This window comes from Ahaetulla prasina, chromosome 5 (genome assembly GCF_028640845.1).
Source record: "Ahaetulla prasina isolate Xishuangbanna chromosome 5, ASM2864084v1, whole genome shotgun sequence".
In the NCBI taxonomy this organism is placed as follows: Eukaryota; Metazoa; Chordata; class Lepidosauria; order Squamata; family Colubridae; genus Ahaetulla; species Ahaetulla prasina.
The window spans coordinates 5994008-6008978 of record NC_080543.1 but is presented as its reverse complement, the minus strand read 5'-3'; the positions used below and the strand labels follow the sequence as shown (position 1 = coordinate 6008978).

Sequence of the window (14971 nt, the reverse complement as noted above, 5' to 3'; positions counted from 1 at the left end):
CAGAGTAGGGTGGGAATGGGGATTTTGCAATATCCTTCCCCCAGGAGTGGGAAGGGAATGGGGATTTTGCAGGATCCTTCCCCCAGGAGTAGGGAGGGAATGGGGTTTTTGCAATATCCATCCCCCAAAGTGGGGTGGGAATCTGGAATTTTACAGGATCCTTCTCTTGGAGTGGGGTAGGAATGGGGATTTTGCAATATCCTTCCCCCAGGAGTGGGGAGGGAATGGGGATTTTACAGTATCCTTCCCCTGAAGTGGGTTGGGAATGGGGATTTTGCAGTATCCTTCCCCTGGAGTGGGGTAGGAATGGGGATTTTGCAATATCCTTCCCCCAGGAGTGGGGAGGGAATGGGGATTTTGCAATATGCTTCCCCCAGGAGTGGGGAGGGAATGGGGATTTTGCAATATCCTTCCCCCAGGAGTGGGGAGGGAATGGGGATTTTGCAGGATCCTTCCCCCAGGAGTAGGGAAGGAATGGGGTTTTTGCAATATCCATCCCCCAGGAGTGGGGTGGGAATCCGGAATTTTACAGGATCCTTCTCCTGGAGTGGGGTAGGAATGGGGATTTTGCAATATCCTTCCCCCAGGAGTTGAGAGGGAATGGAGATTTTGCAGTATCCTTCCCCTGCCACGGCCACCAAGCCACGCCCACAGAACCAGTAGTAAAAAAAAATTGAATTCCATCACTGCCCCCCACCCAAGCAGAGCAGGCCCTACGCCTTGCTGAGGTTGAGAAATGCTGGTGAAACTAACTTTTGCTGATCTCTTAATGCTGCATTTAGAGGAACATCTCAGTTGACTTGCTCTCATGTTCCTGTCCATGCTTTTGGTTCCAGCCTCTTCCTGCGAAACCTATGAATATCCTCAGCCCAGCGTCAGTGGCACGGGGCCGTCGGCCGAGTCTGCGAATCTCTTTGGAGCCAGTTCGTATCTGGTGAGCTTCGCGGGCCTTTCGAGAAACGTCTCAAGCTGCTTGTTAGACGTCTGTGAGAGATTCTCAGTCATCCAGGTCATGGCTGTCCCAAAGATGCTCCTTCAAAAGGCAACCGGACTTTCTTGGTGGTTGTTTTTTTCTTGAAAACAGAGAGGAGGAGGAGGAAGAGGAGGAGGAGGAGGAGGAGGAGGAGGAGGAGGAGGAGGAGGAGGAGGGGGAGGAGAACGAGGAAGAGGAAGAGGAACGAAAAAGAAGGAGAGGGACCAGGGGAAGGAAGAAGGAGAAGGAAGAAAACCAGGGGTGGGATTGAAAAATTTAGCAACCGGTTCTCTGCCCAGTTGCTGGGTGGGCGTGGCCATGGGGGCGTGGTCTATTTGGCCTCCTGCACCATGTGGGGAGCGTTTTTGCCCTCCCCGGGCCCTGGAGGCTTTCCTTGAACCTCCAGGATGGCAAAAACGGCCTCCCCCAGGCTCAGGAGGTCCTCGGGAGGCTGGAAGTACGTCCACTTCCGGAACATAGAATCATAGAACATAGAATCATCTATTACAACGTCCTTCCTGTCGAAGACTACTTCAGCTTCAATCGCAACAATACACGAGCACGCAATAGATTTAAGCTTAATGTTAACCGCTCCAATCTTGATTGCAGAAAATATGACTTCAGTAACAGAGTTCTTAATGCCTGGAATGCACTACCTGACTCTGTGGTCTCTTCCCAAAATCCCCAAAGCTTTAACCAAAAACTGTCTACTATTGACCTCACCCCATTCCTAAGAGGTCTGCAAGGGGCGTGCATAAGAGCACCAGCGTGCCTACCGTTCCTGTCCTATTGTTTCCTTTCGTTATATCCAATTAATATAGTTATTACATACTCATACTTATAGCAATGGGTGGAAACTGATCAAGGAAAAAAGCAATTTAGAACTAAGGAGAAATTTCCTGACAGTCAAAACAATTAATCAGTGGAACAACTTGCCTGCAGAAGTTGTGAATGCTCCAACACTGGAAATTTTTAAGAAAATGTTGGATAACCATCTGACTGAAATGGTGTAGGGTTTCCTGCCTGGGCAGGGGGTTGGACTAGAAGGCCTCCAAGGTCCCTTCCAACTCTGTTGTTGTTTTTATTGTTATATATATGCTCACTTATTGTACAGTCATTTCATGCTTATGCTTATATATACTGTGTGACAAAATAAATAAATAAATAAATAAACAAACTTCTGGGACACCCATTTTTCACCCTCCAGGAGCCTCTGCACGAACTCTGCACTTAGCTCACATCCAAAACGGGCCGCGTGGAGGCTCCTGGGAGGGGCGGGGCAGGCAGAGCCAGCCATTCCTTGCATCATTCCTTTACATCTGGTTCGGCAAACCAGATGTAAAATTAGCATCCGGTTTTCCCAAACCGGCTGAATCCCACCCCCTGAAGAAGACGCGAGGAGGTGGAGGAAAGAAGGAGGAGGAGGAGGAAGAAGAAGGAGAGAGGGCAGGGGAAGAAAGAAAAGAAGGAGAAAGAAGAAGAAAGGAGGAGGAGGAAAGGAGGAGGAGGGTCTTCAAGGGAAAAAAACCCCAAGAAACTCCAGGCATCATTTGAAAAAGCACCTTTGGGACAAGGAAGGAACTGAAGAAGCTTCTCGGATGAGAAGCAAAATGTATTCAAAGAAAACCAAAAAAAAGTCCAGCTGCCTTTTTAAATATATATATATATATATTTGTTTTCTGAGGTTTTCGCGGGTGTTTGTATGTAGGTCTTTGGTTATTCGGGTTTTCTCCCGCGTAAAATTGGAAGTGTCTTGGCGACGTTTCGACGAAGTCTCATTCGTCATCTTCAGGCTTCAGCTTCGTGCTTCTGGGAGCAATGTGTGATTGCAGCTGTTTCTTCCTCAGAGCACAAAAAAAAACCCATCCAATCAGAGCACAGCCAAGTTCCCACCCAATCAGTTCAAACCCCCACTAGCAGTTAAAAAGGAAGAAACAGCTGCAATCACACATTGCTCCCAGAAGCACGAAGCTGAAGCCTGAAGATGACGAATGAGTCTTCGTCGAAACGACGCCAAGACACTTCCAATTTTACGCGGGAGAAAACCCGAATAACCAAAAACCTACATACAAATACCCGTGAAAACCTCAGAAAACAAATATATATATATATATATGTATGTATGTATATATGTATGTATGTATATATATAAAAAGCACTTTTGGGACAACCATGACATGGATGACTGTAAATTTCCGTATACATTTTGCTGTATTAACCCCTTTCTCCATTTCCTTTTATTATCGGGGACCGTGTTTTCCTCAAAAAATTTTGCAATTCTAGTATTTCTGGGTTCTTTAATTTATGATTATTGGTCACAGTTCTGTTGAGAGGAATTTAACTTTTGCGTTTGTTGAATTGTCCCACGGTGAGTTGTGCTGTTGTGAGTTGCACTGTTGTGAGTTACGCTGTTGTGAGTTGTGCTGTTGTGAGTTGCGCTGTTGTGAGTTGGCCGTAGGGAGTTGTCCCATTCCGCAGAGGGAGCTGCCAGCTGATAACAGCTGACTAAACGTGAAAGTCACCTACAATTAAAGCAAGTAAATAAAGAAAGAAATATTGGCGGATTTATGTTAACGACCTTGTGGAATTCTCTTTTTCCTCTCTTTGCCCTTACAGAGAGCAACCGTGGTTTTCCCCAGTACTATTGTCTAGAGCAGGGGTGTCAAACTCAAGGCCCGGGGGGCAGGGGAATGGATCCGATCCGCGGGGCCGCCCTGGAAACAGCGAAGGACCAGCCTGTGGTGCCTCTGTGAGTGAAAACGGAGCTCAGAAGGCCACAGGCAGCCCTCACGAGCTCCATTTTCACTGGCGGAGGGTTGCAGGAGGCCGTCACAACCGAAAAAGGAACTCGGGATCCCGTTTTCGCTGGCAGAGCCCTCGGGCCACAGATGCCCCCAACAAGAGTGACGTCAAGCTGCCCCCCCTGCCCCTCCCCTGAGGTCAAACACAACCCTGATGCGTCCCTCAATGAAATTGAGTTTGACACTCCTGGTCTAGAGTCTTAAGGACTAGAAACTTGTCTTAAACAAGCAAAGCTGAAATTCAGGCTGCCTTACCGAGCTAGGAATGGAATGTTTTCCTACCTTCCCTATTCTGACTCAGCTTTCGTTTTCTGTCCCAGCAGAACAAAACCGTTGTGGCTCGTTCCCATAGCGCGGACTCCGAAGACAACTACGTCCCCATGAACCCAGGTTCTTCCCTCCTGCAGAGGATGGAGCGCTCCGATGACAGCTCCCAGAACCTCTACATCCCCATGAGCCCTGGGCCTCACCACCTGGACATGATGGCCCATTCTTCCTCCACCTTCCCAGCTCAGAAAGGCAGCGGCAGCAGCTCTCAGCCCTTGAGGCGGATGAGTGAAATCCAGCCCCCACCCATCAACCGCAACCTTAAGCCAGATCGAAAAGGTGAAGACTTGGGTGGATGGATGGATGGATGGAAAGAAGGATGGGTGGATGGATAGATGGATGGATGGATGGATGGATGAAAAGGATGGGTGGCTGGCTGGCTGGCTGGCTGGCTGGCTGGCTGGCTGGCTGGCTGGATGATCAAAAAGATGGATGGATGGATGGATGGATGGATGGATGGATGGATGGATGGATGGATGGATGGATGGATGGATGGATGGATGGATGGATGGATGGATCTATGGATGGATGGATGAAAAGAAGGGTGGGTGGTTGGCTGGCTGGATGGATGGATGGATGGATGGATGGATGGATGAAAAGGATGGGTAGGTGGGTGGCTGGTGGCTGGCTGGCTGGCTGGCTGGATGCTTGAAAAGATGGATGGATGGATGGATGGATGGATGGATGGATGGATGGATGGATGGATGGATGGATGAAAAGGATGGGTGGGTGAGTGGGTGGATGATGAGTGAATGGATGGTGGAAGAGATGGATGATTGAAGGAAGGATGGCTGGAGGGATGGGTGGATGACTGGGTTAATGTGGATGGATGGATGGGTGATGAAAAGAAGGATGGATCAATGAATGATGAAAAGAAGGATGAGTGGATGGGTGGGTGAGTGCATGGATGGATGGATGCTGGAAAAGATGGATGGATGGATAAGTGGGTGGGTAGATGGATGATAAGTGGATGGATGGATGGTGGAAGAGATGGATGATTGAAGGAAGGAAGGCTGGAGGGAAGGGTGAATGAGAGGGTTGATGTGGATAGATGGATGGATGGACGGATGGATGGATGGATGATGAAAAGAAGGATGGATCGATGAATGGATTGATGAAAAGAAGGATGAGTGAATGGTTGGATGGATGGATGGATGGATGGATGGATGGATGGATGGATGGATGGATGCTGGAAAAGTTGGTTGGATGGATGGATGGATGGATGGATGGGTGGGTGGGTGGGTGGTGGGTGGGTGGGTGGATGATGAGTAGATGGATGGATGGTGGAAAAGATGGATGGATGATTGAAGGAAGGACGGATGGATGGAGTGATGGATTGATGAGTGGATGGATGGATTCTGGAAGAAATAGATGGGTGGGTGGATGAATGGATGGATGGATAATGAAAAGAAGGACTAATGGATGGAGAATAGATGGATGGATGGTTGAAGGAAGGAGGGCTGGAGGGATGGTATGATACTTTTAATAATTTCAGCTCAATGGAGCCTTAAGCAGCTCTCCAACCTAACTGTGATTCTTTCTCCTCCAGCCAAACCGACCCCGCTTGACCTCAGGGGCAATTCAGTCATTGATGAACTGCCCTTTAAATCGCCAGTCACAAAATCATGGTCTAGACCCGGGTGAGTATAACACTGCATTGTTTTTTTTTAAAGAGCCAATTTGGTTTAATCATGATTTCTGGAACCCAGGACACAGTGAGTTCTAGTCCTGCCTTAGCATGAAAGCCTGTGGGTGACGTTGGGCCAATCACCAGGAGACGGTGAGTTCTAGTTCTGCCTTAGGCATGAAAGTGGCTGGGTGACTTTGAGCCAGTACTTCTCTCTTAGCCCAATCTTAACCCAATGTTATTGTGCCAATGTTATTGTGGGGAAAATCAGAAGAATGAAAGAATGTCATGCCTAAGGTGCCAGTGTGAGTTCTAGTGCCACCTTAGCCATCAAAGCCCGCTGGGTAACTTTGATCCAAATACCAGGAGACTGTGAGTTCTAGTCCCGCCTTAGGCATGAAAACCGGTTGGGTGACTTTGGGCCAATCGCCAGAAGACCGTGAGTTCTAGTCCCGCCTTAAGCTTGAAAAACAAACTGAGTGGTTTTGGACCTGTCACTCTCTCACTCAGCCCAAGCCACCTTAAAGGGTTGTTGCTGTGCCGAGAACAGGAGGATGAAAGAGCATTAGCTATGTTCCCCAGCTTGACTTATATATACAGAGTAGTCCTTGATGTAGGACCACAATTGTGCCCAAAATTTGCTGAGCGAGAGAGTTGTTAAGTGAGTTTTGCCCCATTTTACAAACTTTACTGCCACCGTCGTTAAGTGAATCCCTGAAGTTGTTAAGTTAGCAACCTGCTTGTTGGCTGGGGAATTCTAGGAGTTGAAGTCCACCCATCTTAAAGCCACCAAGGCTGAGAAAAAACTTCCTAAACACTTAGGAAATACGTTTTTTTAAAAATATATATGCTTTGTACAAGAAGCACAGGTACCGTATATGTGGTACCTTGCTCAGTAGTAGTAATTGTGAGAGGGATCTTGGAGTCCTGGTGGACAACCGTTTAAGGAGCCAGCTGTGTGCAGCAGCTGCCAAAAAAGCCAACACAGTTCTGAGCTGCATCAACAGAGGGATAGAATCAAGATCACGTAAAGTGTTAATACCACTTTACAATGCCTTGGTAAGGCCACACTTGGAATATTGCATTCAGTTTTGGTCGCCACGATGTAAAAAGGATGTTGAGACTCTAGAAAGAGTGCAGAGAAGAGCCACAAAGATGTTTAGGGGACTGGAGGCTAAAACATATGAAGAACAGTTGCAGGAACTCGGTATGCCTAGTTTAATGAAAAAAAGGACTAGGGGAGACATGATAGCAGCGTTCCAATATTTCAGGGGTTGCCGCAAAGAAGAGGGAGTCAAACTATTCTCCAAAGCACCTGAGGGCAGGACAAGAAGCAATGGGTGGAAACTAATCAAGGAGAGAAGCAACTTAGAACTAAGGAGAAATTTCCTGACAGTGAAAACAATTAATCAGTAGAACAACTTGCCTCCAGAAGTTGCAAATGCTCCAGCGCTGGAAGTTTTTAAGATGTTGGATAATCATTTGTCTGAAGTGCTGTAGGGTTTCCTGCCTAAGCAGGGGGTTGGACTAGAAGACCTCCAAGGTCCCTTCCAACTCTGTTATTCTAAGATGCTTTGTACAGGTAGTACGAGGTTTACAGGTGGCCTAATTCTGCAACTCCTTAAATGGTATGATAGCAGTGAAGAGCAATAGCACAATTCTGGGAATACGCACAGCTGTTTAAGAATACAGGGCCTGGGTCTGCCAGATTCTCCAAAGCACATTCGGGTCAAAGCACGGCCCCTCTCTTCCCCCTAATGCTAAACCAGCCCCTGACCCTTCTAATACAGGGAGCCTCACTCCCCTGGGGCTGAGTGGGCAGGCAGTCCAGCCATTAACAGTTGAATGGAGCTGTCTGTTAGGTTGCAGACAATTTGTCATGCCCTAATTCAGATTATCATTCATTGTCTGGGAGGAGAAAGGATGGGTTTGTCTCCGGGTGAGGTCACCGTTGTTGAATCGCCCACTGTCCACCAGCTCAGATGTTGTACTAAGCCCAGAATTTGCAAACCACAGGGGTTGAGTTCACCCATCATCGTAAGGCATATGTAGCTTGGTATAAAAGAAAAAGCCAGCCGTAGTTTTAAAAGACAGAATAGCAGAGTTGGAAGGGAAATTGGAGGCCTTCTAGTCCAACCCACTGCTCTGGCAGGACACCCTACGCCCGTGACGGCGAACCTAGGGCATGCGCGCCACCGGTGGCACGCGGAGCCATTTCTGCGGGCACGCGAGCCGTCGCCGTAGATCAGCTCCACCGCGCATGTGCCTGCACCTCCCGCTGGCCAGCTGATTTTTCAGGTCTCTGCTGCGCCTGCGGGAAACGCACGCACATGGCCATGCCTCCTACCCCTCCCAGGAGTCTCCACGCGGCCCATTTTAGATGCCAGGAAAGTACAGGGCTCGCGCGGAGGATCTGGGAGGATGAAAAATGGACCTACTGGAAATCTGGAAACGGGCCATTTCCAGCCTCTGGAGGACCTCCGGTGGGCCAGGGGAAGCCGTTTTCACCCTCCTGGAGGCTTCAGGATAGGGTTTCCCCCCACCCCCCGTATGGTTTTAGGACAGAGGTGGGGGCACCATGGCCCCTCCATGACTTGTGGACTTCTACTCCCAGAATTCCTGTGCCAGCCGGCTCAGGAATTCTGGGAGTCGAAGTCCACAAGTCATAAAAGGACCCTGGTCCCCACCTCTGGTTTAGGATATTGTGAATTGGGGTGTTGGGAGGATAGGATTTCTGGGCCCGTGTGATTTGTGAATTAGACCAGAGGTCTCCAACCTTGGCAACTTTAAGACTTGTGGACTTCAAATCCCAGAATTCTCCACGAAGCATGCTTCAAGATGGGTGGACTTCAACTCCCAGAATTCCTTAGCTAGCATCCTTCAAGATACATAGACTTCAACTCCCATAATCCCTCAGCCAGCATGAGGCACAACTGATACATGATACCTGGGGAATTCTGGGAGTTGAAGTCCACAAGTCTTAAAGTTGCCAAGGTTGGAGACCCCTGCTCCAGAGGATAAAAAAACAAGCCTACCAAAAGTCGGGAAATGAGCCGTTTCCGGCCTCCGGAGGCTTCAGGGAAGCCTGCTAGGCCCAAATTGGGGTGCGAAGGCGATTGCATACACATGCACAGGGGGCCGGAGCCTGTGTGGGGGGCATTGGATTATGAATGTGGGCACGTACGGATGTGCTTTCGCCACCTGAGGGGAAAAAAAAGTTAGCCATCACTGCCCTATACCGTTTATTTTATTTTATTTATTGATTTGATTTGATTTTTATACCGCCCTTCTCCCGAAGGACTCAGGGCGGTGTACAGCCAGAATAAAATCCACAACATACACAATTAAAACAGAGTTTAAAACAAAGCATATTACAAAAGTGGCCGACATTTAAAAAGTTTAAAACACTAAAATTAATAAATAACCCCAATTAAAATTTAGTAAAACTTTTAAGCCAGTCCCGCTTGAATAAATAGATGCGTTTTCAGCTCACGGCGAAAAGTCCGAAGATCAGGCACTTGGCGTAAGCCAGGGGGAAGTTCGTTCCAAAGCGTAGGAGCTCCAACAGAGAAGGCCCTACCCCTGGGGGCTGCCAGCCGACATTGTTTGGCAGACGACACCCTGAGGAGACCCTCTCTGTGTGAGCGTACGGGTCGGTGGGAGGCATGAGGTAACAGCAGGCGGTCCCGTAAGTACCCGGGCCCTAAGCCATGGAGCGCTTTAAAGGTGGTAACCAGAATCTTAAAGTTTACTATATATATATATATATATATATATATATATATATATGTGTGTGTGTGTGTGTGTGTGTGTGTGTGTGTGTGTGTGTGTGTGTGTGTGTGTGTTTTCTGAGGTTTTCACGGGTGTTTGTATATAGGTCTTTGGTTGTTCGGGTTTTCTCCCGTGTAAAATTGGAAGTGTCTTGGCGACGTTTCGAAGTCTCATTCGTCATCTTCAGGCTTCAACCGTGCTTCTGGGAGCAATGTGTGATCGCAGCTGTTTCTTCCTTTTAACTGCTAGTGGGGTTTGAACTGATTGGGTGGGAGCTTGGCTGTGCTCTGATTGGATGGGGTTTTCTGTGCTCTGATTGGCTGGGGTGTGTCCTGTGTTGGTGGGGGCTTGGTTGTGCTCAGTCTAGTCTGTGCTGCAGGGGATTTGAGCTGGTGAGCTGCATAGCTGTTGTTTGGCTTTGTGGTGGTGCTACATCTTCATAGTGGGTGTCAGTCTGCTGCATGAATGGATTGGAGGGGTTTGAAATGGCTAATGTTGCAGCTGCGGTCTGGCTTCTGGTCCTTGGTCGTGCTTCATGATCAGTGTGGGTTTGGGTCTGCTTTCTGGGTGGATGTGCGGTGGTGACATCCTGTGTGGACCTTGTGAGTGTGGGTCTGGTGTCATTCCTCGTGTTAGGGACTCGTTTGTCAATAAGGCAGGTTTCCAAATGGCTGGTAGGCGGAGGTGTCATCTCGTTTGTTCATGCTGTGTGGGCGTTTTCTATCTCAATGGCTTCTCTGATTATTCTGTTGTTAAAGTGTTCAGTTTTGGCGATAGTTCTGGTCTTTTAAAGTCAATATCATGTCCTGTGACTTTAAAGTGTTGGACCAGGGAAGAAGTTGGTTCCTCTTTTTGAATGAGTTCTTGTGTTCTTCAATCGTGCACTTATTCTTCTGTTGGTTTGTCCAATGTATGTGGTGGGGCAGGCGGTGCATGGGATTTCATATACTCCTTGATTTTCTAACTCAATTTTGTCTTTGGGGTTTCTTAGGATGGTGGATATTTTTCTGTTTGTGCAGAATGCTGTCTTGATGTTGTGTTTGTGGAGGATCTTGCTGATTCTGTCTGTGGTGCCTTTTATATATGGGAGGAGGGCTGTGCCGTTTTCTTGTTCTCTGTCTTGGATTTTAGTGGGGGGTTCTTTTTGGATTAGCTTGGTAATCTTATTTCTTTGGAATCCATTGGATGTTAGTACGTTAGTGAGAGTGTCTAGTTCGGGTTTTAGGTGTTGTTCATCAGCTAAGCATTTTGTTCTGGAGATGAGTGTCTTGGCTACGGAGTTGATCTGTGCTGGGTGGTGGTGTGAGAGTGCGTGCAGATAGCGGTTTGTGTGTGTTTTCTTCTGGTAGATGGTGTGTCCTAGGGAGCCATTGGGTTTTCTGTAGACTAAGACATCCAGGAAGGGAAGTTGGTTATTAACTTCTGTTTCCATGGTGAACTGTATTTTGGGGTGTAGGCTATTGAGGTGTGTGAGGAAGTTGTCAAGTTTTTCTTTCCCGTGTGGCCAGATTATGAAGGTGTCGTCTACATATCTGAGCCAGAGTTTGGGTTTGTGATCAGATTTTTCTAGAGCTTGGGTTTCAAAGTGTTCCATGTAGAGATTGGCAATGACAGGTGAGAGGGGTGATCCCATGGGTGCTCCTTCTACTTGTTTGTTCAAACCCCCACTAGCAGTTAAAAGGAAGAAACAGCTGCGATCACACATTGCTCCCAGAAGCACGAAGCTGAAGCCTGAAGATGACGAATGAGACTTCGTCGAAACGTCGCCAAGACACTTCCAATTTTACACGGGAGAAAACCCGAACAACCAAAGACCTATATATATATTTGTTTTCTGAGGTTTTCACGGGTGTTTGTATGTAGATCTTTGGTTATTCGGGTTTTCTCCCGCGTAAAATTGGAAGTGTCTTGGCGACGTTTCGACGAAGTCTCATTCGTCATCTTCAGGCTTCAGCCGTGCTTCTGGGAGCTTTTGCACGGCTGAAGCCTGAAGATGACGAATGAGACTTCACGAAACGCCGCCAAGACACTTCCAATTTTACGCGGAGAAAACCCGAATAACCAAAGACCTACCTACAAACACCATGAAAACCTCAGAAAACATATATATATATATATATATATATATATATATATATATATATATATATATATATATATATATATATATATATGTAGATCTTTATATATACCATTTAAATTTCCTTCATTAGGCTGTTTTGTACTGTTAGCTTGTTTTGCTGCGTTGGTAGTTCCTTGATCGTGGCATTGTTTCACTTGATTGTTAGTCAAGTCGTGTGAATCTCTGCTCATCTGGGCGTCAATTGCTGGCGGGGAAATATTTTGGTCTCTTTTTTAAGAAGAGATTGGACAACCATATGCCAGAAACGGTATCAGGTTTCCTGCTTGAGCAGTGGGTTCGACTAGAAGACCTCCAGCGTGCCTTCCACCCATGCTTATTCTGCTATTCTGTTTTGAAACCTAGCAAAAACCTTTGGGGTTTTTGATGGTCTCTTTTGAATGGTATGTAGCTGTTGTTCATCTCAATGTGCCTGTCGATGGCCGATTTTTCTGAGTGCCAGGCTTCCAGGAATTCTCTAGCATTTTCGGACTTGGCTTGGTTTAAGATGCCCACAGTTTCCCCACTGACACTATGGTTCTGTCTCTCCATCTACTCCAAGTTTGGCAGATAGGATTCCTGAAAACCCTCCTGTGCCCTAACGGCAGGACAAGAAGCAACGGATGGGAATTAATCAAGGAGAGAAGCAACCTAGAACTAAGGAGGAATTTCCTGACAGTGAGAAATGTCCATGGAGTTTCTCAGTCATCCAGGTCACGGTTGTCCCAAAGGTGTTTTTTCAGGAGGCAAATGGACTTCAGAAAGGAAGCTTCAGAAAAGAAGCCCCCAAACAGAGCTTCAGGAAAGAAGCCCCCAAACAGAACTTCAGAAAAAAAGCCTCCAAACAGAGCTTCAGAAAAAAAGCCCCCAAACAGAGCTTCAGGAAAGAAGCCCCCAAACAGAACTTCAGAAAAAAAGCCTCCAAACAGAACTTCAGAAAAGAAGCCTCCACACAGAGCTTCAGGAAAGAAGCCCCCAAACAGAACTTCAGAAAAAAAGCCTCCAAACAGAACTTCAGAAAAAAAGCCTCCAAACAGAGCTTCAGAAAAAAAGCCTCCAAACAGAACTTCAGAAAAAAAGCCTCTAAACAGAGCTTTGGGGGGAAAAGCCTCCAAACAAAGCTTCGGAAAAAACTTTTTTTTTAATGCCTCTGAAATCCTATGAAACAGCTTCAGAAAAAAAAGCCTCTGAAGCTCTGTTTGGGGACTTTTTTCCTGAAGCTCTGTTTGGAGGCTTTTTTTTCTGAAGCTCTGTTCGGGGGCTTTTTTTCTGAAGCTCTGTTTGGAGGCTTCTTTTCTGAAGCTTCATTTCTGATGCTTTTTTCAGCCTCTGAAACCTCTGTTTGAGAAGCTGGGCGGGGCTACATTCCAAGTATAAGACACACCCAGATTTTCACCCTCTTTTTTGGGGGGGAAAAAGGTGTGTCTTATACTCCAAAAAAATACGGTAAGGCAGGGTCTTATTTTCGGGGAAACACGGTATTGCTGCCGTTGTTGTATAAAATACACAAAGACTGTATTCCAACACCTTCTAACTCTGGTTATTCTGGCTCCTTGTGACTTTTCTTCTGGATGCTCTCATTTCAGGCAAACCTTCAACTCCAACTTTTCTCAATATTGTCGTCCCACCTCAACCCAGAGTATAACCAGCACCGACTCAGGAGATAGTGAAGAAAATTATGTGGCCATGGTAAGTCTTTATCTTTTGAATTTCTCTCCTGCATCTACTGTGATGGTGAGAAGGTGGACTCCTAGGAGGGAGGGGGAGCGAGAAAGTAGATTCCCCCAGTCACATAGCCACGCCCACTCAGTCACATGACCCCCAATTAAGCCATGCCCACCAAGCTGAGGAACTCTGGGGGTTGAAGTCCACAAGTCTTAAAGTTGCTATAGTTAGAGACCCCTTGTTGTGCCTCGCCCACCCTCCTCTCCGCAGCCGGGCCCCTCCCATCTCCTGCTATCTGAGCCAGAGACTGATAGTGAAGAAGAATGGCCTGGCATGCCTCCAGCCCCCAGCCCTGGCACCATGCCCGGACAGACTGAGCAAACAAACCTCCCTCCTATAGCATGTGAGCATGAAGCCAGCCACGAGCTAGAATTGCCGGCAGCTGAGCAGGAAGACGAATAGTGGACAGATCCCCGCTTCCGGAGAATGGAGAGGCGACGTCAGCAAAAGGAAGGGAGGGGCAGGCCTGGATAAGTACTGAATCATGGAGCCACACCCCATGGCCTATATAAAGGATCTGCTTTCTGGCATTCCTTGAGTCAGGCAAAGTCTCATCTGGTTTGCTGAAGTCACACCTTGGATTCCTGCCTGCCCTGAGAACTCTGACAGGAATTTGGCAAAGCTGCAGAGGCTTCGTGGCCACGCTTGATACAGACTTCCCAGACCCGGCCGTCAGAGGAGGAGTGGGACACGACACCCCTGTTTTATGTTTTGTGCTGAATTTCCGCACGAAGGAAGCCCTTCGTCTTGGAATTCATGGGGAAGGCAACCCGACCTCTTGCAGAAGTAACGGGAGTCCACCTTTGATGCAGATTTTTGACAGGTTGCTGCTGCTTAACTCATTGTTTTCAATGGTTTTCATTTTAGCAAAACCCGGTTTCTGCATCTCCCATTCCAAGTGGGAAAAGTAGCCCCGCCCAAAAGAAAAGCACCGCGAGCGTCGATTACCTGGCTTTGGACTTCCAGCCGAGCTCACCTGGGCCCCACCGAAAGGTACGATCCAGATTCTGAAATCTTTTCAGCAATTCCAACATGCTGACACGGGATGACAGGTTGAGATGCAACTGAATGGAAATCCCGAGTGGAAGCTTGAATGACAAATTCAACTAGAGAGCCTAGTGGTGAAGGCACCAGGCTAGAAACCAGGAGACAGTGAGTTCTAGTCCTGTCTTAGACATGGAAGGCGATGGGGTGACTTTGGGCCAATCACCACGACAGAGCAAGTATTAGTCCCGCCTTAGGCATGAAAGCTGCCTGGGTGAGTTTGGGCCAATCACCAGGAGACATGAGTTCTAGTCCCGCCTTAGACGTGAAAGCTGACTGGATGGGTTTTGGCCAATCACCAGGAGACATGAGTTCTAGTCTTTCCTTAGGCGTGAAAGCTGACTGTATGGGTTTTGGCCAATCATCAGGAGATGGTGAGTTCTAGTCCTGCCTTAAAGTGTGAAAGCTGACTGGATGAGTTTGGGCCAATCACCAGGAGACATGAGTTCTAGTCTTTCCTTAGGCGTGAAAGCTGACTGTATGGGTTTTGGCCAATCATCAGGAGATAGTGAGTTCTAGTCCTGCCTTAAAGTGTGAAAGCTGACTGGATGAGTTTGGGCCAATCACCAGGAGACAGTGAGTTC

The 14971-nt window shown here is 47.6% G+C and overlaps 1 protein-coding gene across 4 annotated transcripts in view; it reads left to right on the top strand.

Moving 5' to 3' along the window:
• GAB2 (GRB2 associated binding protein 2) overlaps positions 1-14971 on the top strand; it is a 197827-nt gene that overhangs the window by 172153 nt on the left and 10703 nt on the right. For 3 of the 4 annotated variants that reach the window (XR_009155561.1, XR_009155560.1, XM_058186878.1), the window contains exons 5-9: positions 837-934; positions 4095-4380; positions 5651-5741; positions 13205-13307; positions 14211-14336. Coding sequence is in view for 2 of the 4 variants with exons in the window: in XM_058186878.1 (XP_058042861.1) it covers positions 837-934; positions 4095-4380; positions 5651-5741; positions 13205-13307; positions 14211-14336 (704 nt within the window). In the remaining 2 variants the exon portion in view is untranslated. The remainder of the gene's footprint in view (positions 1-836; positions 935-4094; positions 4381-5650; positions 5742-13204; positions 13308-14210; positions 14337-14971) is intronic. The other variant, XM_058186879.1, reaches the window with a different exon arrangement.